The following is a 27,987-nucleotide window of genomic DNA, read 5'->3' on the forward strand; positions in this document are numbered from 1 at the left end:
AGGAGAAAAACACATTTAGAAAGCTACAGTGAAGCTAAATTATTTAGGTATAAATTGAACAAGAAATGTTCAAATATTTTTAAAGAAAACTATAAACCATTCCTGAAAGTCACAAATGTAGGGGGGAAAAACCCAACAAAATATATAACAAAAATACATATCAATTCCATTTCAAAGAATTTATGCTTCAGTTTTACCTCCAAAATACAGAAACACTTTTTTTTTTTTTTCCTATGGACAGAGTTATTCACTGTAACATTATTTAGAAACTACTGGTACATAAAGCATGGTACATCCGTATTAGTGAAGTACTGCTGTGTGCTTGTAGAAAAGGAAGAACTGTTTGAAATCTTATGGTTTACAGGATATATCAAGTGACAAGTGAAAAATAGCATATGTAGCATATTACTTTTTGTGTAAGAAAGTAGGGGAAATCAGAAAATACTGTTATGCCTGCTTTTTTAAGTAAAAATGAACACTGGAAGGATAAACTAGAAGATGGTGATGTTGGCTACTTACAAAAGATAGTAGAGAATGGAAAATGGTGTGGGAAGGACAGAAAATGAAAGTCTATTTCCCTTAAACAGTTTTGACTTAGAAGCAGATTGATCTACATGCCAAATCATCAACAAGGAGAGCAATCAAACTCTAGAACAATGCAAACGGGAACTCATGAACTCACTCACGTCTCAAATGGATAACACAAACCACCGAAGAGGGAGAAAATAACCCATAGGCCTTTTTAACACAGTGTTGGGTTACATGTCCTCAGGCTAGGTGTGGCTATGTGGGGAAGAGCTGCTAACAAATTTTTTAAGTTTGTTTTTTGAAGGTTGTGGTAAAGTAATTCTACATTATTTTGGGTGTATTTGACAGATTAAAAAAAATCAATAAATGTGTTGTTGGGAGCTAAAATTCTCAACATGGAAGACAGGAGATACAAATGTGAAATGGGGAAGGCAGGAAGAATCCTGTCTGATGGACTGGGCTTGTAGGTATCCTTGTGAGCTTGTAGTTTGGTAGGCAGGTAGCAGGTAGACAGGTAAATAGGCAGGCGGCCCACAGTTACAGGGTTAGATTCTTCTGAAAGGGCCTAGAAGCTAAGATACCCCAGTAAAAGTGAGCAAAATGATCACCCATATTCCCAGATCTAGTTTCTAAAAACATTCCCAAGAAAAGAAACCAAGACTCTTTGGAGAAATGGCTGATTCTAGGGCTATGGCAGGAAAAGTAAGGATGAACCTGGTACATCTTGTTATATCAAATTAAGGAACCGCTCAGGAAAACGATGGGTCCTGTCAAAAGCACAGAAGAATTGGCTTGGGGGGGGTCCTTTGGTAAAATCTGGGATACTTTGAGCATCAAAATAATTTAGGCAAATAATAAATTATAAAATTGAACCAGGAATCCGTGAGCTTATACTGATAATGGGCAGATTGACAAATAGAGGAGAGGAAGACACAGAATGCTGAATGGCATTGGGAATGCTGACTGGAGTTGAGGAAAAAAATCATTGTTTAATAATAATTGTAGCAAACAATTGGTTTGGGAAAGAATCATCAATAGGTTTTAAATCAATAGGTTTTAAAGAGGGGATAAATTTTTGATGAGATGTGCACAGTATTTAAATGTCTTTCTCATAGATTGTTTATAAGGTGCAGAGAAAAATAGTACCTTGTCTGAGAAATCAAAATTCATATAAAAAACCATGGGAAATTATACATTGTGTGCCTCTGGATGTGATAGCTGCTGAGAGAAACATCACTTAAAACAGAGTTTGGCACACTCTTTGTACAGGTTAAGACAGTAAATATTGTGGGCTTTGTGGATTATACAGTCTCTGTTTCATCTACTCAGTCCTGCTGTTGAAATTTGAAAGCACGCCATAGATAGTAGGTAAATGAGTAAATGTACCTGTATGCCAAAAAATATTTATTTAAAAAAATGAGCCACTGGCTAGATTTGGCCAATGAGACACAGGTTTCCTACCCAGCATTTTGAGTGGGACTGCAAACTTAAATCTAATCATTAAGCAGTATTGTATAAACCTCAAATAAGGAAATTTTTGTTTAAAAAGGCAAAGAGCTTTATTCTTCAAAAATGTCAATGTTGGGGCACAGGTGTGGTTCAGTCAGTTAAGCGTCTGACTCTTGATTTCTGCCCAGGTCGTGATCTCAGGGTCCTGGGATTGAGCCCTGTGCAGGGCTCCTCACTCAGCGGGAAGTTCCTGGAGATTCTCTCTCCCTCTCCATTTGCCCTCCCCCCTCCCCTGTGCTCTCCCTCTCTAAAATAAATAAATTTTTAAAAAATGTCATAGGAAACAAAGACTAAAAAATTGTTCCAGATTAGAGGAGGTTTATGAAACATGACAACTGAATATGGTAGGTGATCCCTGACTGTATTTCTATACTGGATGAAAAAATGCTGTGAAGGACATTACTGGCCTAATTTAAAAACTAAAATATTTGTGGATTAAAGCATTCTATAAATGTTAAATTTCTTGACATTAATAACTATAATATGGTTCTATAAAAAGAAAGTCTGTTCTTAAAATATATACCATAATATATAGGGATAAGAGAAATGATGTATACACAGTTATTGTGCTTGTGTGTGTCCACACATGTGCATGCGTGTGTGTGTCTGTGAGAGAGAGAGAGGAAAAGAGAGATTGACTGAGGTGGGGAAGGAAAAGGAGGGAGAGAGAAGAAGGGGAAATAATAAAATGGAACAAGGTATTAACAATGAATCTGAGAAATGGGTGTATGGGAATTCTTAGATTACTCTTGCAACTCATTTGTACCTTTGAAATAATTTCCAAATAAAATGCTAGAAGTAGATTACAAGAAGTGTATGTAATTTTTAAAATATTTGTTTATGTAGGACATATATTTGAACTGAATGTTATAGAGAATTCTTGTGAACTTCCTCTGGTGATAAAGGAAACGTCAGTTTGTCCTTTCTGCTATACTTAGAATTACAGCTTTTAGGGAATCTGTAAATCTCAGAGGGGGCTTATATGGATGGTTTTACTAACTTGGACCATAAAGCTATTCTGGGTTAGTCCTGAGGGAAATTTCACTTTAGGTTAGCAATACCTCATAAACTTTCTAAGAATCTCAATGTGAATCTCAAGGTTAGTATAATATTAATGTTTTGCTTTAGTATTTTTCATGCTTTTAGAATTTGGAAGGTGTAGTTGGGAAGCCAGTATTAATACCATTTTACCTTCACTTTTTTCCCTTTTGATTTAAAAACTGTTAGATATGATATTTTCAGGGACTTTTTTTCCCCCTTTGTAAGTGTAGTGGTATCTGACTTTCTCTTTCCGCTTGTAACATGACATGTTTTTCAAAATTTGGTGGTGAATTTCAAGTGTGAATTGGACATTGCTTTTCAGAAAACTAGTGTCTGAAAATATAATTCTATAGAACAGATGTATTAGGTGGTAGAAGTTAGGAATTTTTAATAGAGGAAATCTCCCCTTTAAAAATAATTCAGTCATAGGAATCATAAAACACATACTTTTACTGTCTTAAATTAGGGTTGGCATTTGGTATAGAATTTCATTTGTGAAGAACTTTTCAGGACTAAATAAGTAAAGTAAAACAGTTTCAGTGTAATAAGTAAAATATTGCTTTAATAAAGTGTTCAGTCTATGTGACAAAGGCTGCTGTTCAGAGTATATATGTTTTCATATTTTCTAAGAATATCACAATAATAAAGACCAGTTTTGGTAAGTGACTTTATTATATCATGTTTTTAAAGCTGTTTATAAGCTATATGAATATTATATATTTAAAAATATGCATTGGTTATATCAAAAAAATTTCACTACATATGTGTTCAGGATTCAGAAAATTCTGGTCTTTCTCTGTTTAACATTCTTTTATTGATGGAGATCTTAGTCCCTTAAAGGCAGCCACTGCATTATTATATATATTTTAAAAATTCTATTTATATTTAGAAGAAAAACGCTCTTCTTGTAAATTTGTACTTAGTTTTCACGAGTATATAGAACTGTATAAGTTCTATAGTGCAAAGTCCCTCATGCTTCCTTCCACATACTGGCTCTACAAAAATTCTGAGATACCTTATTTTCCACTTGCCTTCCATTCTTCAGACTTTTCTTTAGACAAGCAGCTCTAGTGCCTTTAGTCTTCACTCGACTGGGCTTACATTCATAGCTTTTTGTTAATGCCTTACATTAAAACAAATGTTAATGATTTAAAGAATATTTTGTAACAATGATAATAGCAGCTAACATTTGTTTGCTGGGGACTTATTCTGTGGTAGGTGGTATTATAAGTACCTCATGCATGTTAATTCAAAGTGAACATATAAATATAAGCTATTTTTACCCCATTTTATAGGCAAGGGAACTGACACACAGATGTGTCACACAAGTAGCCATGGTCACCCAGTTAGCAAATGGGAAGGTCAGGATTATATAAATATAAGATACACATTATCTTCGTTGACCTTTTGATATCTTTATCACCCTCTCTGGACAAACCATACTTTGTAACAACCCTTTCAGACTTAACAGTGTGTAACAGAGTGTGATGTGTTATCTAATGTGAGGCCATTAAGTTCCCTTATTCTAGATATGATATTTTCTTTTATACTGGTATTACTGTGTTGACCTATAGTTGGCCTAAAGAAAGCAAAACTTCTTATTTGGTTTATTAGTTTTTGTTTTTTATATAATTTCTGTGAAGGGAGATATATACTCTGTCCTATATTTGTTTAATTTTAGAAACTCAGTGAGGGGTTTATTGAAAGAGTTTCAGCCCATTATTGGTATAAGGTTTATAATTTATTATTAAAAGAGTTTCAGCCCATTATTGGTATAAGGTTTATAATTCTGGTATCTAAAGACTTAGTTACCTTGTCCTTTTATTGGTCAGTGGTCATTTAATAAGTACAACTTCATTCTAGGAATTGACAAAAAATGGTAAAGAGTAAACCATTAGCAATAAAAAAAAGAGTTGGAGAATATATAGATAAAAAGAGATTTAATAGACATATCAGAATATCAGACACCTGTAATGTGTGGATCTCATGTAGATCCTGATTTCAACAAACTTAAAAAAAGCTTATAAAATAATTAGAAATTCGAACACTGACTGGAAACTTCCTGATTTAGATAATTATTAATTGTCTGGGTTTTTGTGGTTGTTGTTGTTGTTGTTTTGTTGTTGTTGCTTTTTGAGAATTGCCGTGCAGACCTCTGGGGTTTTGGAACAAAGGTATAATCTCTTCTACAGATCACTTTTTGAGAAACAGTTTCTCTTTTGCTAGTCTTTCTGCCTATTATATGAGTATATTATTTTTTCCCTTGTCTGGATGGCTTTCAGTTGTTAATACTTTTCCCAAAGATGTTTGGTAGAAATTGGCAAAGCCATCTGAGTTTGGAATTTTCTTGGTGGCAAGGCTTTAAAATTACAGGTTCAATTAATCTAATAGTTATAAAGCTACTCAAGTTTTTTCTCACTTCTTGTCAGAGTTAGCATTTGATTATTCTTTCAGGATTTGTCTATTTTACTTAAATTTTCAAGTGTATTGACATAAAGGTTTTCATAATATGCTGTTAGTGAGGTTTAGAAGATTTTATAGCTGTGCTCCCTTTAGGTCCATAATAATGTCTTATTTGGACCTTATTGTCTTGTGCAGATTCTCCAGAAGATTGTAAGTATTAATACTTTTCAAAGTACTAACTTTGGGAGTTACTGATTTTTTTGTATATTTTTTTATCTATTTATTTCTTACTTTTATTATTCCCTCCTTTTAATATATTTTGATTGTTAAGCTTTCCCTCTTTCTTTATATTGATATTCATTGTTATCAGGTTTTTAAAAATGTTTTTTAAAAATATGCATTTCTTCTTTACCATGTCTTTTAAAAAGCAGATATTTTAAATTTGTATATTCTGAGAGATCTTTGTCAAGGTCACAAAGGTTTTTCTCCTAGCTGTTTTAGAGTTTTGCCTCTTATCCTCAGATCTATCATCTATTTGAGTTGGTTTTCACAAATGGTATGAGTATGAAGTAAGGGGTGAGGTTTTTTTTTTGTTTGTTTAATAAATATAAAAATTTTCCAGTAACATTTGTTGAAAAGATTTTCCTTTTCCCGTTGATAGATGTGTTGAAAAGTCAGTTGACCATATGAGTTAATGTTTGGACTCTCTTTTGATCCATTAATGTATACAGCCACACTTCATTGACTACTGTGGCCTTTATAATTGAGGTGGTGTAAGTCCTGTTTTTTTTTTTTTTTTCTATTTCCAAAAAAATTTGGACTATTCTCTGTACTTAACATTACCATATAAAATTTAGAATCAGCTTGTCAATTTCTTAAAAAAAAAGCTTGTAGGAATTTTAATTGAGGTTGAATTATGTGTACAGAGAGGAAAATCAAGTCTTTAGTAATATTAATTCTTCTAACTCATGGGCATGGTGTATTTCAGCATTTACTTAGATGTTTTGCAGGTATTTGTGTAGTGTAATGACTGTCATGTTTGCCTGTTAATGGCACTTAAAATTTCAATTTACAATTGTTGATTGCTAGTAAATAGGAAAGAAGTTGAGTTTTCCTATTGAACTGGTATCCTGCATCTTTGGTAAACACAGTTACTAATACTTAGAGCTTTTTGGTAGAGTCCTTATTTTCTACATAGATAGATGATCATGTGTTAAAACCATGATAATAAATTTTGTTTATTTTTCCTTTTCAGTCTGCATACCTTTGCCTTGTTTTCTTTGTATTATTGCTGTGGCAGTATCTCTGGTATAGTACTGAGTAGGAGTACTGAAAGCAGCTATTTCTGCCTTTTTTTCCTGTTAAGAGGGAAAGTTCCAGTCTTTTAATTATTGCATTAGTGGTATGTTTTCTAGGTGCTTTGTATGTAGTGAAGGAAATCCACTTTTATTCTTAGTTCACCAAAAGTCTTTTTCCTCAATGATGTTAATTTTGTCAAAGAATTTTTATGCATCTATTGAGAAGATCATTTGTTCTTTTTTTTTTTTTCATTTCTTAATATGGTAAATGACATTGATTTTCAGGCATTAAATAATGTTTGCATTCTTGGGTAAATCCCATTGGTCATAATGTATTACCTTTTTCATATATTGCTGGAATTGCTAAAATGTTAAGGATTTTTATGTTTATGTTCAGAAGAGATAGTGGACTATAGTTTTCTGTTTTTATAGTCTTTATCTGGTTTTCAATCTGGATAATGATAAAGTGATTTGGGGTGTGTTTTACTCTATGCTATTTTCTGTAAGAGTTTGTGTAGAATTGCTATTATTTCTTTCTTAAACTTTTGATGGCACTCACCAGTGAAACTGTCTAGTTCATGAGCTTTCTTTGTCAGAAAGATTTTGACTATTGCATTTATTTTCTTTAACAAATGTTAGAGATATTTAAATTACCCATTTCTTTGTGGGCGAGCTTTGGTAGTTTGTGTTAAATTTATTGGCATGAGTTCTTTTCTTATTCTCTTATTTTTCTCTTCTTCTTTTTAATGTTTGTAAAATGTATAATGATATCTGATATGAATTATTTGTGTCCTCTCTTGTCAGTTTGACTAGAGATTAATAGGTTAAACAAATTTATTGATATTTTCAAATAACTTGCTTTTGTTTCCTTTTTTTTCTATTTTTATTGATTAATGTTCTATTTATCATATTTCTTTCCTTATTTGGGTTTTATTTACTCTGTGGAAGAATAGGTCATTGAATTGGCTGAGACATTTTCCTTCTTTTTTAAAATATAAGTGTTTATTGCTATAAATTTCTTTCTAAGCTAATGGTTCTCAAACTTTAATATACATAATTATGAATCACCTGGATGGTTGTTAAAATGGATTGCTATGTTCTAACCCCTGGTTTTCTTAGTATGTGAGTATTGATGCCAAGAAACTTCCATTTTTAAAAAATTTCTAAGTAATGTCATTTGCTGCTGTCAAGGAACCATCCTTGAGAGTGATTGCTTAAGCTGTCTCCTGCATAGTAAAATGTATTTTTGTTTCCATTTAATTCAAAATATTTTCTAATTTTCTTTGTGATTTTTTTTTTTTTTCCTGGCTCCTAGGTTGTTTAGTAGTATTGAGTTTTATCCAAATGGATGAAGATTTTTCAGGTCTCTTTCTTGTCATTATTTCTTATTTCATTTAGCTATTGTCAGAGACTATATTTTGCTATTAAAATTTTTGTGAGTCTTCTGAGAATATGGTCTATCTTGGTGAATGTTAAGTGTCAGTTAAAAAGGGTATGTGTCTTCTGCTGCTGTTGTTGGGGTGTTCTATGAATGCCAAATGCATGATGATGCTTGGAGTTGTTTAATATTGATATTTTGTTTAAAAACATGTTTTCCTTAATTACTGAAAGACTAATGTAGAAATCTCCATTTATGGTTGTGGATTTAAGTGTTGAATTTTTTGGTTCTATCAGTTTTTGCTTTATACATTTAGATGTTTTGTTATTAGGTATTTATATAATTAGAATTTTCAGGTCCCTGAAGTAAATTGTCTGCCTTCTTTTCGAGTTATCTTCTGTCACCATTTCTGTTATCATCTGTTTGAACAGCTTCTTTAGCATGTCTTTCAGAGTAGATCTGCTGGATATAGATTATCCTGTTTTTTTTTTTTTAATATATATATCTGAGGATCTTTTTATTTCACAATCATCCCTGAAGGATAGCTTTGCTTATCATGGAGTTCTGAGTTACATTTAGTTTTTGGCATTTTAAAAAGTGTTGGTACTTATTCTGGCCTCTATGGTTTCTTAGGATGAAAATCACAGTCATTCAAAATGTAATTTTTGTTTTTCTCTAACCGCTTCTGAGATGTTTTGTTCATTTTGAGTGTTCAGCAGCTTGATTGTGATGTGTTTAGGGGTCTAGATTTCTTTCAGTTTGACTTGTTTGTGATTATTTCAGCTTCTTGAATCTGTAGGACCATTAATTTATTAACTATACCTTTTTGTCTTATTTTTGTTGAAGTTGCTCTAGGGATTACAATATACGTTTTCAATTTATCAGATTCTACCTTTTTTTTTTTTTTTTTTTAAAGATTTTATTTATTTATTTGACAGAGAGAAATCACAAGTAGATGGAGAGGCAGGCAGAGAGAGAGAGAGGGAAGCAGGCTCCCTGCTGAGCAGAGAGCCCGATGCGGGCCTCGATCCCAGGACCCTGAGATCATGACCTGAGCCGAAGGCAGCGGCTTAACCCACTGAGCCACCCAGGCGCCCCAGATTCTACCTTTAAATAATGTTCTACCACTTCACATATAGTGTTAGAACCTCTGAATTTCCTGTATTTCTTCTCTTTTCCTTTGTGCTAATATTATGTCTCATATGTTATGAACAGCATCATAAATTGTTATGCTTTTTGTTTTAGGAAATAATTTATCATTTTAAGGAGACAAAAAAAGGAGAAATTACGTCTTTTATATTTACCACCTAGCGACCTTTCTTGTGGTCTTCATTCATGTATGTAAATCCAAGTTCTGTCTGGTATCGATTGTTATTTTCATTCAGCTTGAAGAAATTCTTTTGTCATCTCTTGTAAGGCAAGTCTGGAGTAGTACATTATCTCTCTCTCTCTCTCTCTTTTTTTTTGGTCTGAAAAAGTTGTTTCATCTTTGGAAAATACTTTGTTGGGTATAGAATTCTATCTTGATAGTTACTTTTTTTATGGGTAGAGAATTCTAGGTTGACAGATTTTTTATACCTTCTGAGTAGTTTAAAATGTGAGACTTTATTGTCTTCTGACTTAAATTCTTTCTGATAAGAAATTAGTTGTAATTCTTATTTTTGTTTTTCAGGTTGTACATCTTTATTACTTAATGCTATTCCTTGGCATGGGTTTCTTTCTTGCTTGCTTGTATTTCATTGATCTAGTCCTGGAGTCTGTAACCAGTCTGCCTTTACACTTTTCAGATTTGTCTCTTGCACTGTTTCCAGTGTCTGTTGTTGTACTTAATTAGGGGGAGAGGAAGAAATGAGTCTATACCATTTTGTTCCACTTATCAACTTTTAAACTTTTGGTGGCTTTCTGCAAACTATTTGTTAGTCTTTATCTCAGGGCTGTTTATAAATACAGAAATGTATGTGAGAATAAAATTTTCCTTTTCCTGTTGCACATCCAAAAATTTTGCATTTTTAATATTTCAGAATTTAATCCACAGAAAAACTAGTCTTACTCAACTTTAATCTCTAGCATCTAACATAGTAACTAACATCTATTTAATAATTGTTTTTTGATTAAATGAATATTAATTATACTTACTTTACTCATAAAATGTGCTATTAGAATTTGCTTATTGGTAGTTTGGTGATATATTAGTTATATTTTTAAATATTCCTTGAAGTTCATGGTTTATCTTCTTTCATTTACAGCATCAAACACTTGGCTTGTTCCAGAAACTAAAGGAGCTATTGTTCAAGGTGGATATGGCCATACCAGTGTGTATGATGAAATAACAAAGTCCATTTATGTTCATGGAGGCTATAAAGCATTACCAGGCAATAAATATGGATTGGTAGATGATCTTTATAAGTATGAAGTTAACACTAAGACTTGGTGAGTAGATTGGATAAAAGTATGATGAGAAACTTTGTCACTGTTTTATTTTATATTTGTATAATAGTGGTATTTATTAAATATTTTCAGGGAAACATTATTGTCCTTTTTTCCTGTTTATTTCAGCTAACGAAATTCTCTTGTACAGCAAAGGCACAAAATAACACATTCTCTATGTATTCATTATCACTTTAAGTGATTGACTTTGAAATGTTTTCTGATTATATAGATATGCTTATTCTGTATATATTACTTATAAGTGCTGATCTCATGTTCAATTCAGATGAGCAGACTTGCTTACCAATGGAACTTTGAGCTTTGATATTTTTTGCTCTGTGATTTTTTTTACATTCATATTTTAATGTCATTTGTAAATTTTAAAAGCATTTCTTCAGTTTCATCATCTAATTTCCTTTGAAATGCAAAGCTTTTGCATTTTTTATTGTTGTTATAAACAGTGTTACATTGTACATCTTGTACTGGTTTCCTCATGCAGATATGCGAGAGTTTTTGTAGGACATATACCTAAAAGTGAGATTGTTGTGTCTGAGGATATTTACATCCTCAATTTTACTACATGTTGCCCAACTGCACTCCCAAGTCACTGTGGTAATGTATACTTTCACCAGCCAGATGTAAATACCCCTGTTTCTTCATATTACCACCAAAATTTGGAATTGTGAGGCTCTTTTCCTTTTGCACTTGAGGTGGATTTGCATGGTATCTTAATGATATTTATTATGGATACCCAGATTATTGTTGTGACTAGGCATCTTTTTATAAAAGTGTTTATTTGCTACTTGTGTTTCCTAGTGAATTGCCTATTTATAACCATAATGTTCTTTTTTATGTTTCAAATATTAGTAACTTTTCACTTATTATTTTTTCTATATATATGAGTTTTAAAATAGATTTTTTTTTAGGTTTTTTTTTTTTTTTTTTTTTAAGATTCTATTTATTCAATAGAGAGAGGATCACAAGTAGGCAGAGAGGCAGGCAGAGAGAGAGGGGGAAGCAGGCTCCCTGCTGATCAGAGAGCCTGATGCGGGACTGGATCCTAGGACACTGAGATCATGACCTGAGCTGAAGGCAGAGGCTTAACCCACTGAGCCACCCAGGTGCCCTGAAAATAGAATTTTTTTAAAATAGAATTTTTGTTGTGTTCAAATATTTACCTTTGTAAAGCCTGGGAAATGATTCTTTTGTTTTCTTAAGACATTATACATTCCTTTAAACTCTTATGAAATTACTTTATGCATTGAATGAAATAGAGTTTTTCACCAAATTTTGATTTGTTCTATCCCCTTCACTTTCAAACATACATTCTAAATTTTATTTTCTTTGATAAAGAAAGATGGAATTAAAGAAAAGAGACATTTCCTTTGCATGATTTAGTAATTTTTATTACTTTTTGTCTAATCAATACATTATTATCCTTTATATTTTTATAAATAGTAAAACTAGTAAATCACTTTTTTCTTTTATATAATTTTAGCATTGCATTTTATTTTCTATTTTAAACTTTCTAACTTTAACTTTTTTTCTGATAGCAAGAGGAACTATGATTTAGTGATTAAGGCACTATCAATCTGCTTAACATATTTTTGTGATGTGAATGGATAAGAGAACTATGGGTATTATTTGAATGAAGTCAAAATGAGAGTTATTTGTTGCTCACCACTTGAATGGGATTTGCTCAGATTTTAACATGATTCCCTTCCTGAAAGTTTCCCATAGTGAACTTTTAGGTAGAAGAATGTAATTATCAATCTTGGCAATTTTAGTATATGGACAAATACCATTGGATACTTATCCCTTAGGAGAATTTATTGAAATAATTTGCAAATTATTTTTAGTACCTTATTAGATATATATTATAGATACATATGATACTTTAAATATTTTACTGATTTCTGTGTTTTTAAAAAATATCATAAAATTATTAGTGAGTACTAAAATATTTTTCTATTATTCTTAAAGTTTTGATACTTGTTAGCTTACCTTTAAAGTTTGCTATCATATAGCAATTAGTATGTATAGGTTTATTTGTGATATAATTTAAAAATGTCACTAATATATATCTGTTGTACAGATTGATTTTTAAGTTTTTATCACCTCAGAACTAGTTTTATTTTTTAGTAGATATAGTTTATAGATAGGCTACTTTGTTGAAGTATTAGTAAATGGGTGTTTGGAGGAATTCTTTTTCATTGGTATAATGGATTATTTTGGAATATTTTTTCCATTGAGAAGAATTAGGAATTACATCTTTTTAGGCACCTAAGAACTGTCAAGGCAGTGAGAATCTGTGGATCAAGATCTAGGAGAGGTGGAATGTCAAGGGAGGTAAAATTGGCATTTTGTGGAACTATTTTCCCTTTAGATGATAATAAATCCTGAAAGCTGTCTAAGAAACTGAGTAGAACTTTTGTCGATTAATATGGAGGAATAAGATTGGATTTCCAAGTGTGCTAATGAAGATGGACTTCGCTACACACATAAGGATTTGGTTTACTCCCTGAAGTTCTAGGCCTACTAGTGTGGATAAGTCCACTTTGAGTCATTGGATTGCAGTGATCTGCTCATAAACTATGTAGCTGGCAGAACATAAGTAAATCCTCTCTTGAGGAAGATAATATCACACAGAGCCTCAAATTATTTCTTCAAAAAACATATGCAATATCTGATACAAAATAAAACAATGATAAGTCTTAGAAAAAGACAAGATAGGAAGAAAACAGCCTTTAGAAGCATAGCTTTAGGATAATGGTGTTTTAAGACAGAAACTTTAACATAAAAGGTAGAAAGTATTAGGAAACAAGGGGAAACTTTTACTGAAGAATCAAATGGAAATTTTAGAAATGAAGAATACATTAAATGAATGAAGAATTCCTTAGATAGGTTTAACAACAGGTTAGATACAGCTGAGGAGGGAATTAATGAAATGGAAGATCAGAATGAAATACCCTCACTGAAATAAAGAAAGAGAAGAATGAAAAATAAAATAAGGAAGGAAATATTAAGGACCTGTAGAATGGCCTAACATGCATGTAATTGAAGTCCAGAGGAAGAAAAGTTAGAAAATAATGTAGAGCACTATTTGAAGTCTTAATGACTGAGCATTTTCAAAAGTGATAAAAAACATCAAGCTACAAATTGGAAAACTTCCATGTGCAACATAATAAAAAGAGATGTATACTTAGAAATATCGTGTGATGAAAATCCAAACATGAAGGGAAAAATTTTAAAGCAGCCAATGGAAAAAAAAGTCATACTCTTTAAAGAAACAATATTAAGAGTGACAACTGATTCATTCCTCCCTTCCTTTCTCTGTTCCTTCCTCTCTTGCTTCTTTTCTTCCTTCCTCTCCTCCCTCCCTCCCTTCCTTCCTAAGGCTTTTATTTATTTATTTGAGAGAGAATGAGAGAGAGCATGTGCTGGGGAAGGAACGGAGAGAGAGAGAGGGAGAAGCAGACTTCCCTGCTGAGCAGGGAGCCTGATGCGGGGCTCAATGCCAGGATCTTGGGATTGTGACCTGAACCCAAAGCAGATGCTTAGCTGACTGATCCATGAGGTGCCCCTAGACTGACAACTGATTTCTTAACTGAAAAAATGAAATCTAGAAAACATGGTCTTCAAATTGCTGAAAGGAAATAATCACCAACCTAAAATTTTGCACCTAGTGAAATATCTTTAAGAAATGAAAGCAAAATAAAGATATTTTTCAGTAAAACAAGAGTTAAAGGAATCTGACAAGAACAGACCTCCAATAAAGGAGATACTAAAAGAAAATGCTATTGAAGTAAAAGAAAAATGTTGCCAGATACTGGAATGAATAGGAAACTTAAGAGTAAATTGAAATAATTATTTGTTATTTTAAACTATAAAAATAATAGACGCTTAAATGGATATAAAATTTGAATGCATGATAATAACATCTCATAAGTCAGGAAGAAGGGTAAATGATGTTCAAAATACTAGGGGTTTTGTTACATTGGGAATTGGTAAGAGAAGTAGTTTATAGTAGACCTTAATAACTAAGGATTTATATTGTAATTATTAAGCAACAAAAATAAAAGTAGACCTTCATATCTAACAAGCTAATAGGAAGGAAAATAATACTACTTAATGGATTTGGAAGAAGACAAGAAAAGAATGGAATAGGACAAAGTCTAGTTGGGATACTTGTAAAGGAAGTAGGAAGTGTATTTAACTCCAGATATTTCAATAATTACACTAAATGTAAGGGAATAAATATTCCAGATTACAGTAAATGTAAGAGACTAAATATTTCAATGAAAAGCTAAGGATTTTTTGGACTTTGTATAAAGCAAAACCTAGCCATATGCTGCTTAGAAGAGATATAAAAATCTAAAAATATTTGGAAAAATTGAAAGAAAAGAATGGAAAAAGATACACAATTGCTAAACAAAAGAAAGTTGAGATAACTTTACTAATACCAGACAGATAAGAATTTAAGTCAGACATCTACTTGGAAGATAGAACAGTGAATTTATATGTGCCTTATAACATGTGTTAAATAAAGCAAAAAAATGATGGAACAAATGGGGACAGATTATATTGGGATATTTTTAATCCAGTTATCTTGGGAACTGATAGCACAAGGAGACAAAAAACAAAAAACAGAAAAGATATGAATGATTTCAACAGTCTAATAATTTTGTGTTCTTCAGTATTTGAGAGGATATTATCTTATAACTGTAGAATATGTACTGTTTTCAAGTACATATGGAACATTTTCCAAAATTTACCATATGCATTTTAATGCAAGTCTCAACAAATTTAAAAAGATTCAAATTATACAAAGTAATTGATCACAATGAAAGAAACACAGAAGTAACTAGAAAATCCCTAAGATGTCTGGAATTAATAAATTTCTTAAAACTAACTGGTCAAAGGAATTATACTAAAATTAGAAAATATTTTGTACAGAATAATGACAGATCAAAATGTGTATGATGCCACAAAGAGGGACATTTATAACTTTATTTATTTATTTATTTTTAAAAAGATTTTATTTATTTATTTGACAGACAGAGATCACAAGTAGGCAGAGAGGCAGGCAGAGAGTTAGAGGAGGAAGCAGGCTCTCCACTGAGCAGACCACCCAATGTGGGGCTCGATCCCTGGACCCTGGGATCATGACCTGAGCCAAAGGCAGAGGCTTTAACCCATTGAGCCACCCAGGTGCCCCCATTTATAACTTTAAATGCATTTGTTAGAAAAGATTTTTAAAAAGCTTGAGAATCAGTGTTATAAAAGCATAATCTCAAGAAGTTAGAAAAAATGATAGATTAGTCCCATAAGAAGAATATAAATAAAGATAAGAAAAAGAATATGAGATAACATAAATTAATGAAATAGAAAAGAAACATGATAAAAATGATCCATATAGTTACCCCAAATCAATAAAATTGGTTGTTTGGAAAACGGTAACTTAAAAGCAATACAATTTATGCTATCATAAAAACATTAACAACTATGGAGAAAATGCAATGACATGTATGTACGAACTTTACACAGAAGATTAAAAACCTTATTTAAGTGAGAAATAAATAAGAGCCAAATAAATGGAGGCTACATTATGATAATTGTCAGAAAAATGGAATAGTGTAGAGATTTTTTTTTGGTTTTTTTTTTTTAGGATTTTTATCTATTTGAGAGAGAGAGCACAAGTGTGTGCATAAGTTTGTTGGGGGGAGTGGCCAAAAGAGAGGGAGATAGACAAGCAGACTCCCTGCTGAACAGGGAGCTGGATATGGGGCTTAATCTCAGGACTCCGAGATCATGACCTTGTGAACCAAAGGCAGATGCTTAACTGCGTGAGCCACCTGGTACCCCTGTAGAGATCTCTCTTTTGCTCAAACTGATCCTGTAAATTTAGTGTAATCCTAAACAAAATTATAGCAAGTATTTTTTTTTTTTTAAGATTTTATTTATTTATTTGACAGGCAGAGATCACAAGGAGGCAGAGAGGCAGGCTGAAAGAGAGAGAGGAAGAAGCAGGCTCCCTGCCGAGCAGAGAGCCCGATGTGGCACTCGATCCCAGGACTCTGGGATCATGACCTGAGCCAAAGGCAGAGGCTTAACCCACTGAGCCACCCAGGCGCCTTTTTTTAGAAGTTGATGTGCATATTCTAAAATTTATATGAAAATGCAAATGACCAACTATAGCTGAAACAAAGTTTAAGAAGAACAAAGCTAGAGGACTTCTATACCAGATCTCATGATTTTGAAGCTATGGTAGTTAAGTGTTGTTGCAAAGATAATGAAGTAGACCAGTGTGGCAAATAGGAGTTCCATAGGCAGACTCACATATTTGTGGACATCTAATTTATGACAAAGTTGAACTACAGAGCTGTTTTTATGATAAATTGTTGTGGACCAGTAAAATATACAATTGAAAAAAAAGAATATTGGGCCCTACTTCACACCATACACAAAAATCAGTTTCAGATCAGTCGTGGATCCAAATATGGAAGGTAAAATAATAAGTGTTGTACAAGATGACATAGGCAAATATTTTTATATCGTTGGTAAAGAAAGACTTTTAAGGTAGATTTAAATAATTTCCTTTTTTTTTTTTTAAAGATTTTATTTATTTGACAGAGAGCGACAGAGGGAGAAGGAGTAGAAGGCTCCCTTCTGAGCAAGGAGCCCAGTGCAGGGCTCCATCCCAGGACCTGAAATCATGACCTGGGCAAAGTCAGATGCTTAACTGACCGAGCCACCCAGGCTGTTTTAAGTGTTTAAGAACCATGGTGGGGCGAGGGGAGGGGATGGAAGAGGGAGGGACAAAGCAAAATTGTATTGGGAAACTGAGGAAAACTTAAGAAACCTAATAAATGGGTTTGCTTCCTTGTCATGGATTCTGTTAGGACATAGTTCTTCTCAAATTTCCTGTTAGCTGGCATGTGTCATATTTAAAGCAGATTAAGTAGGACAAGCGAGTCAGCAGAATAGAAATGTTAAAAAGAATCATTCTTTTAATCACAAATCTTATTTTGGGGTTTAAAAAAACTTCTAGTTTTAGCCAGGTGTGCGCCTTAATTACTTATTATTTAAATCCTATTAGTAAGCGAGAAGTGATAAACTGAAATACATATGTTTAAAAATACTAAAAAATTAAGTGAAAAGGGAAGGTGCACCATGGAAAGTATTTGCAACACAGGAAGTCAACAAAAGACTGTCTCTTCCTGCAAATATAGGGAAGCACTAACAATCAGTAAGAAAATGTCAGATAATTCAATAGAAAATATGTAAGAATCTTGAACAGGTATTTCACAAAAAAGATATTTGGATGGCTAAAATACATATTAAAAGGTGCTCAACTTTATTTGTTACTAGGACAATTTAAATTAAGACAACATTGACATACCACCACACATCCACTTAAATGGCTAAAATTTGATACTACCTGACTGCTAGTATCAAATATGTATAAATTGGTTTGAAGTACTCTGAAAAAATCTTTTCTGCTAAATATGATTACACTCACACTCTTAATGTATGAATCCTCTGAAGTAGCTATTGTAGTTCTATATCCAACAAATGCGTATATGTGTGCACTGTAGTCATATACAATAGTATTCATGACAACTTATTTATAACAATCAATAATCAAAAACAGGTGAAATATCTATCATTTGTTCAAATGGATGAGTTATGTATTCTTACAATGGAATGCTATATAATAATGAAAATGAAAGAATCATCTCTGTATACATTCATTCAGTTGTATCTCACCAAAATAGTGTTGACCAAAGAAGTCAGACCAGAAGAAAATAATATGATTCCACTTAAATGAAGTTTAACAGCAAGAAAAATTGATCTGTGGTCTTAGAAGTTATAACAGGGATTAGGCTAGAAAGGCTAGAAAGAACTGAGTAGTGATTGGGTGAGCAACAGAGAAGCTTCGGGAATGGTTACATGGATGTGTTCACTTTGTGATAACTCATTGAACTATACCCTCAAAATATGTATACTTTTTGGTATGTATGTTACATGTTATTAAAATTTATTTAAAAACAGAAATCTGTATTTGATTTGACTTTGTAGGTTTAATAGTATATGCTTATGGCTTATAATAATTGGAATAATGAAAGCGGGTCAAGTTTTTAAAAAATTTCTTTATGTATTTATGAGATAAAGAGAGTGAGCTCAAGCAGGGGGAGGGGCATAGGGAGGAGAAGAAGCAGGCTCCCCCTGAGCAGGGAGCCTGATGTTGAACTTGATCCCAGGACCCTGACATCATGACCTGAGCCAAAGACATACACTTAACTGACTGAGCCACCCAGGTGTCCCAAGAGGTTCAATTTTTAATATATAGTTACCAAAATACCTTCTTTTTTTTTTTTTTTTGCCATTGTTAGAAAAGAATTGAAATGTAAAAGTTCTGATACACCAGAAGCCATTGCTGCTATTCCACTACTTCAGGACTAGTTGAATCTGGTTTCTCTAGATTTAAGGAATAAAAGAGATCAGATATCCTGTATTTTTAGGAATTCCCATTTCTCAAAAATGATTCCTTATATATTGTTGGAATGTACTATTTATTGATATCATCATTTAAGAGATTTAAGCTTTGCTGTAATGGTTTTGGTTACTAAGGCCATTGTGGTCTTGATTGCTTAGCCTTGTTAGATAAGACATCTCATAATATTCTTTGCGCATACATGTTTGTAGAACTAACAGTAGGAGGCTTTTCTGTGATAGTGGAAATCTTAGATTTTCTAGACCTTCTGTTGAGGTCCTTTCCTCTACTGCTGTCTTCTTTTAACCTGTGAAAAAGACCAGTAAGTTTTAACACATAAGGAACATATTAAACATTATTGTTTATAACTTATAGCTATTATGATCAACTAAGAAATCTTTTCCCATTTTTTTAAGTGGAAGAAAATAGATTTTAGCTTTGCTTTGAGAAATATTAAAAAGTTAAGTACAAGTCTAATGATAGTACTTTTGTGGTACTATATTAATTCTGTACTTTAAAAAATTTTGGAATCACATTTACCTTAAATGTATTTTTATAATGATACTATGTCTGATTACATAAAATGAGTTCTTTTACATTCTTAAATTTGATATAATGGGAGTTATTTTTACATTGAAGGATTCAAAATTATTAAATTACTGAGTTTTTGTGATTTCTCTAAAATTTCAGCTGTCAGGCTTTGGAAAGTGATAATAAGACAATTTTATAAATGTTATTAGTTAACTTACCTTTTAGTAAATACTGATGAGCATGGTGTCCATCCTTGCTCATTTCTCTTCACAATGAGTGTCTGAAATCTTTTCAACTAACTTGTTGACTCTATTAGGTACTGTGTTGGGAATAATTTATGATATCCTCAGTAAGGAAGACAGAAATTTTATGGTTCATGTATATTTGGGAAATAATAGAAATACACACATACATATATATAAAGAAGTGGAATAGTAGACTTATTAAAATGAACAAAATATATAGGCAAAAAATATTATCATCTTTATAGACATCATGGTATGTTATGGGATTTAGAATTTTGGAAAGTATGGTTAAAACCACACACTGCTAATTTGAAGAAATACTTATCTCTTTAAGGTAATTTTGAGATGTGTTGTACTTACTTTTATCCTAGTGCTCTTTTATAAACTAGGGAATATTGCATATGGTATCTGAAAGCATACATTTATAATTTTTGAATAATAATGAAGTGAACACCTTATCTTCCTGAGCTATATAAGAGGACATTACAATACCCCCATCATGATGGCATTCCCTTCATTATCCCTGAAAGAGATAACCATTATGCTTAATATTGTGTTATTTCCTTGCTTTCTATTTTTTATATGTATTTGCAAACAAACCACTCACTTAGTCTCTTTTGAATTTTGCTTCTATTGTTAAACTTTGTATGCTTTCCTTAGAGATCTTTTAAAAAATCAAATCTGTGTGTTAGAGATATATTTTAATGGAGGGAGGTAGATAATAAAAATGGAAGTAAATAAAACATATTTAAATGATAATAACTGCTGTGGAGGAAAGAGAAAGCATGGAAAGAGGATGGGTTTTAGGTTGTTGCATTTAAATAGGGTAGTGAGAGAAGACATAACCAAGGCCATATGTGAGGAAAGACCTGAAAGAGGTTAGAGAGGGAGCCATGCCAGAATCTGAGGGGCAAGTAGAAAGGTAGTGCAAAAGTCTTGAAATGGGGATATACTTATCATTTGGAATAGCAAGGTGGCCAGTATAGCTGGAGTAGGGGGTCTTAGAGTGGACTGGATGAAATGGTAGAAAGAAAATGATCTTAAAGTGGTAATTGGGAACATTGTCAACAAGCTCAGTATAAGGATTTCGATTTTTATACAATATGGGAAGCCATTGGAGGGTTTTGAATAGAGAAGTGAGATGTTCTGCCTTAGGTTTTTTAGGGGATCACTCTGGCTGTTGTGATGTGATTATGATGCAAGAGTAGAAGCAAGAACACCATTTAGGTTATTGTAGTAACCTAAGAAACAGATGATAGCATCTGAGACCAATGAGGTAATGTGCAAGTGATGAGGATTGGTTAGATTCTGAATATAGTTTTAAGGTAGAGCCCAGAGAGATTGCAGGAACTAAGGGATTGGAAATAGAGTGGTAGAGAGAACAACTGAAAGAGGAGTTAGACTTTGCCTGAAGACCTGAAAGCATGGAGTTGGTATTAATGGAGATGATGAATTTTTTGAGAGGAATAGGTTTGGTGTAGAGGAAGATGAGAAGCTCAGTGTTAGATATATTTAATTTGAGATATAGACTACACATCCTTGTGGATCTGTTTAATAGGTGGATAGGTATAGGAGTTTGGGCATCTGGACACTAATTTTCTGGTCAGAGAAGTAAGGATAAATAATAAGAAAAGGCGACTGAGAATGAGTAGTTAAATGAGCAGGAAAACCAGGAAAATCTATGTTCTAGAAGCCAGGAATGTGTTTCAAAGGAGGGAGAAAATCTGTTCCCATCAGCAGCTGTTAATGGGTGAAGTAATATGAGAATTGGGAGATATTCATAGGATCTGGCAAGCTGGAGTTTTTTGGTGATATAAGTAAGTTCCAGTGGAGTGGTAGAATGAAATTCTGATCAGCATGGATTCTGATCAGGGTGAAAGAGGATTTGGAGAAAAGTACTGGTAAATTTTCTGAGGAGTTTAGTTTTAAGGGAAAGAGAAAAATAGGATAATGGTGGGTAAAGGAGGTGGGGACAAAAGAGGTCTTTTTTTTTTTAAGTTTGGAGAAATGATTGTTTTTTGGCTTAAAGGGAAGATCAACTGTATGTTTAAAAAAAAAAAAATTATGCCAGAGGGAAGAATTTGATAGAAGGAAGTACTTAGAACAAGTAGCCATGGGTTCTAGCGAACACAAATAGTGAGGATAGGTTTTAGGAGCATAGACATTTTATTCATAGGAATAGGAGAAAAGGCAGGTTACATGAATATGGAGCAAGAAAATTGGTAGAGTGATGAGAACTTAGGAAGATTTGATTCTTTTTTATTCTTAATGAAGTGGAAAGTGAAGTTACCAGTTGGGAGAGAATGGGGGATATTTAAGAAGGTGGAGGGATAGGCAGAATGGATGAAGGGAAGTGGGAGATACAGGCTTTCAGTTATGGAGTGTATAATCTAAGGAAATGAGGTACAGCATAGGCAATATAGTCAATGGTATTGTAATAGCGCTGTTCAGTGACAAATGGTAGCTACACTTGTGGTGAGACTAGCATAAGGTATAGACCTGTTGAATCCCTGTGTTATACACCTGAAACTAATGCAATGTTTTGTGTCAATTATATTAAAAAAAAGAATTGAGGATATTTATTAGAGGTTGAAGGTTTGAAGAGAGAAGTTGCAGTATGAAATGTTCATTTAGGAGGAGAGTATGGAAGTATGGTAGAATTGTTGGCAGACTGCAATTGTAGTCTTATGTGAGAGATACTTAAAGTGTGAAAATATTTCCTTTTTATATTTTCTGCCATGGATGGTATTTGGAATGTACCAAGTTTTGTATTATGAACAATTATAGTATATATGTTATTTAGTCTTCTCTTGTTTCATATATAGGTTTCTCTAAGCTATTTCCTTAGTATTATAAATGCTTGCTCATAGGCAGTGTCAAGCTTACTTTTACCCAACTATACTTGAACATTATTTCACTAATTTATACACTTACCAGTCATGAATGGGAGTTTCTAGTTCTCTACAATTTCTCTGAAATGTGATGTTTGAATTTTAAAATAAATTTTGTCAACATGATGGGTGTGAAATGGTGTTCCCATTTGGTTTTCATTTGATTTCCCCTGATTACTAAAGAGGTGAAACATCTTTTCATGTTTTTTGTTTATATATTTCTTCTTCTTGTTTTGTCATACTGGTTATTTTGTGTATCCTTCTTTTTGATATTAATCCTTTGTTAGTCTTCTACTTTGCCAGCCTGCTTTCTCTTGGATCATGGATTTTCATTCTGCTCTTTGTATAATGTTTAATGAATGGAACTTCTTAATTTAAATATAGAAATGATTAATATTTTCTTTTGTGGGTTGTATTTTGTGTTTTGCATAAATAATACTTCCATACTTTAATATTTTCTATATTCCCTACCATTTTATATCATTTTATAGTTTTGCCCCTCATATTTAGTTTGAATCCAACTGGATAGGGATTTTTTTTTTTTAAATGTGGATATCCATTTGTCCCAGACCATTCCTTTAATGATCTGTAATACTAATAAATTTTTGTTAGAATTATTGCTAGGTGTTTGATATTTTTGATATTTTTCTAAATGACATCTCTCTTAGCTTTTGAAGGCTGAGATGACAAATTACCACAATTTATCCTCTCATAATTCTGTAAGCTAGACACCAGAATGGAAATCAAGGAGTCAGCTGGGCCACACTTTCTCTAATGGCTCTGGGGAAGTCCTTTCTTACCTTTACTAGCATCTGGTTAACTCTGGGCAGTCCTGGGTGTTCTTTGGTTGTAACTCCATTCCTCACTCTAATCTCTGCCTCTGTCTTTCCATTGCCTTCTTTCTGTGTGTACGTATATGTGTTTTCACGTGGCCTTCTTATAAAAAGACACCAATTATGGGACTTAGGGATCACCCTAATCTAGTGAGACCTTACTTTACTTAGCTAATTAAGTCTGCAAAGATTATTTCCAAATAAGGTCTTGTTCAGAGGTTCGAGGTAGACTTGAGTTTTGGGGGATTCTATTCAACCATATATTATCTTTTTATTTCTTTTTGGGCTGATATATGGAGATGCAGTTTTTTTATATTTCTTTTGTGTCTAACAACTTGCTGTATTTTAGTAACTTATGTGTAGATATTTCTTAGTTTTTTTTAATAGATGATCAGATTATATGCAAATAATGATAGCTTTGTTTCTTCCTTTTTGGGTCTTACAGCTTTTTATTTTTCTTACCTTATCATTTCAGCAACCATCTCCAGTTCAGTGCTGAATAGAAGTTAACAGGCGTCCTTTATTAGTTCTGAGCTTTAATGAAATGCTTTTGGTGTTTCTCCAGTATGAATGATGTACACCGTGGGTTTTGTAGATGTTGTTAAGAAAGAGCCTTTTTTTCCTGGTTTCCTGAAAGTTTGTATCATGAATGGTTGGATGGATTCTATCAAAAATATTTTGGGGAAAGTTTATCTGATTTTTCTACTCAATAATTTACTGTGGGTAATTAATTATGTTATTATTAACCTAATTTGGGTTAAGTCAAATTGAGTCAATATATATTACTTGTTTTTTGGCTTGCTAACATTTTGATAAACATTTTTGCACTGATGTCAACAGATTTGCATGTGGTTTTCTTGCATATTCTTGTCAGTTCTTTGGTGGTAAGATTATGTGGGCCTTATTAAATGGGTTGGGGACTACTCCTTTTTATACTTTGGAACAGTATGTATGTATGTATGTATGTATGTATGTATGTATGTATAAGACCGGGAGTTATTTTTCCTGAATATTTTATGATGATAACCTTCAAGTCAGGTGTTAGAAAACAACTTTATGTGTAGTATTTAGGTACTATGTCCAATATATATAATGGTTATAAACCTATTTAGATGCTATAATTAGTTCTTAAGTTTTGATGAGACCTATTTTTTGGAATTTATCCAGGAAATGAATGTCTTCTGTTAAATTGTTCTAGAAGTTTATTATGTTCACTTAGAATCTTCAATATTAGCAACATTTGTAGTTATGTTCTCTTTTAATTATTTTAAGCACTATCTGTAATTATCTATCATAGCCATCTATAATATTTTTTCTCAATTAATAGTGAGTTGTTGACATGATGTCACTTTAAACCTGAATATTTTTATACTTATTTACTAAAAAACAAGGACATTCTCTCCCATAATCACAATATAGGTATCAAATTTAGGAAATAACATTAATAGAATATACTAATACAGCCTGTAGATTTTATTCATCTTTCTTAGTGACTCTATTATCTTTTATAAAAAGGATAACACTTTTTTGTGGCTGAATTTGATTTCTTAATAAATTTTGCATGTATGTTCACAGGTGAAATTGCCTGAAGTTTTCCCTTTTTATACTTTCCTACTTAGGTTTTGATATTTTTTTCCTTGCCAGGGTTTGATATCCTTTCCTGATCCAGGATTATATCTAAGATCACACATGTGTTTAGTGGTCATGCCTTTTTAGTCTTTTTTAGTCTGAGACAATTTCAGTCTTTGTTTTGAAGAATTTACCCAATCTGGAATGTTTCTTCATGATTAGATTCACTTTTTAAATTTTTGGTAGAATACCAAAATAATTCCTTGCATGATTTTTTTAAACTATTTTTGTTGACATCAAATTCATGTAAAAATATTCTCCATTTTGACTATTTTTAATGTGTACAATTCAGTGGTTTTTAGTATATTTATAATGTTTTGCAGCCATCATTACTAATTTCAGAATATTTCTATCCCCTCCAAAAGAAATCATATACCTCCCTAAGCACTCTTCCTCTGTCTCCTACAACCATTAATCTACTTTCTGTCTCTAGATTTGCCTATTTTTGATATTCATATAAGGGGAATATACAATATGTGGCCTTCTGTGTCTGGTTTATTTCACTTAGCATAATATTCTCAGACTTCATCCACACTGTGATATGTTTTACTACTTCATTCTTTTTTATAGCTGAATAATATTTCATTGTATGAATATTCCACATATTGTTTATCCATTCACGAGTTGATGGACATTTGGGTTGTTTTTACTTTAGGATATCATGAATGAGGCTGCTATGAACATTCCTGTAGAGGTTAACTTTATATATTGGTTAAAGTGGTGGTTAAAATGGTTCCAGTTTTCTCAACTGTAAAGACACACTTTTTCCTTTTTAAATTAATAAACACCTGTGGAGAGATACTTATAGATTATGTAAGTATTCTGTTTCTTATTAAACTTTTATCTAATAGTTTTAGTATCCACTGATCATTCTTGTGAGAAAGTTATTACCATTGTTGGTTACTGAATAGTGATATCTAATTTTATTATTCCTTCTAAATTGCCCTGAATTTTTCATTATTTTGTTAAATGTTTTATAATGAATTATTGTTTTTCTTTATTTTGCTGCTCAAAGTGTCCCACATTTGGCCACTGTGAGCTCCTTTCAGCCAGGCGGCTGTGTTCTTCAGATGTGTCCTCACTGTCTTTCGACCCCTCTACTTTCTGGCACACATACAACAAAAAAAAATTCCTTCACATTTTGTTCTTTTCCAGCTGGAATAAGTAATTTTCTCTAGGAACCCACATTCCTTTAGTGGAGAATAGCTTTTAAAAACTGAGTTTAGGGCACTAGGTTGTTTATTGCCTTTTTTTTTTTTTTAAAGATTTTATTTATTTATTTGACAGAGAGAAATCACAAGTAGATGGAGAGGCAGGCAGAGAGAGAGAGAGGGAAGCAGGCTCTCTGCCGAGCAGAGAGCCCGATGCGGGACCCGATCCCAGGACCCTGAGATCATGACCCGAGCCGAAGGCAGCGGCTTAAACCACTGAGCCACCCAGGCGCCCCTGTTTATTGCTTTTTTGATGTGTTTATAGATCCTCTCAGAAGATAGAGCCCGAAAATATGCAAACACACATATCTATATCTATTTTTAGAAAAAGGCATATATCTCTGTCTCTATATATTTGTCTGTCTCTCTGCCTAAACCCTGTCCTGTCTAAACTGCATAAGGAGCATCACAGTATTTATTCTAGCCTTCCCCTCTTCTGCATTTGTAAATCCCTTCTGACAGTGAGAAACCTGGATCAAAAGATATCTTGATTTCTTTCATTGGAGTTTTGTACTTTTTGTTACATAGGTAATATATATATATTTAGATTTATACCTATTTTATTTTTTTGGTGCTAATATAAATGGTGTGTATCTTTAATTTCAAGTATTCATTATGCTGGTATGTAAGAAAGCAATTGACTTTAGTTTATTAGCCTTGTATTCCTTACCCTTGTTATAAATCACTTAGTTCAAGGGATTTTCTCCATAGACAATCATGTCATGTGTGAACAAATACAGTTTTATTTATTTTTTTCCAAATTTGTTTATCTTTTATTTCCTTTTCTTATTTGATTGCATTGGTTAGAACTACCAGTACAATGTTGAATAGAAGTGGTTAGAGAATACTTTTTGCCTTCTTCTTTCTCTTAGAAGGAAAACATCTAGTTTCTCACTGTTAAGCCTGATTTTTTTTTTTTTTTTTTTTTTTGTAAATTTTCTTTATCAAGCTGAGGAACTTACCCTCAATTCCTAGTTTGCTGAAAGTTTTTATCATGAATAGATGCTGTATTTTGTTTAGTGATTTTTTTTCTGTATCTGTTGATATGATCATATGATTATTGTTCTTTATGCTGTTCATGTGATAGATTACATTATTTGACCTTCAGATGTTTAATCACCTTTGCATACTTGGATAAATCCTATCTGTTTAATCATTAGATTAAAACATTTTCAACTTAAAATTCTCTCTAGTAACTGAGTATTTTTCCTTGATTCATATATTTCCTTTGCTATTTACTATCTAGATAGTGTTTATTTTGTAAAAAGAGATCATAGACCAGTAGATTTTAAAAGGAAAATGCGCTGTATTTTGTTTAAAAACATTCAACTTGAACGTGCTCTCTATTTGACAGTGGTATAATTTTGTATATGTGCTACTGAAGTGAGCATGACAATGGTATAATTTTGAATCTATAGATTTCTTTTGTAACCAGAAAGGGTTAGGAGAGAATGGGAGACAAATTTCTAGATGAAGCCATCTATAGTAGTTTATTATGAAAGCCCAATATTCTTTCTTTTACAGCCTTATTAAGATGTAGTTCATATACCATAAAATCTACTTACT

General features: G+C 32.4%; 1 protein-coding gene across 1 annotated transcript in view; it reads left to right on the forward strand.

The window, feature by feature from the left end:
• Positions 1 to 27,987, forward strand: part of ATRNL1 (attractin like 1) — a 796,208-nt gene that overhangs the window by 76,571 nt on the left and 691,650 nt on the right. The window contains exon 9 of the mRNA XM_032313798.1: positions 10,404 to 10,587. Coding sequence (XP_032169689.1) covers positions 10,404 to 10,587 — 184 coding nt within the window. The remainder of the gene's footprint in view (positions 1 to 10,403; positions 10,588 to 27,987) is intronic.

Source organism: Mustela erminea, chromosome 14 (genome assembly GCF_009829155.1).
Source record: "Mustela erminea isolate mMusErm1 chromosome 14, mMusErm1.Pri, whole genome shotgun sequence".
Taxonomy (NCBI): Eukaryota; Metazoa; Chordata; class Mammalia; order Carnivora; family Mustelidae; genus Mustela; species Mustela erminea.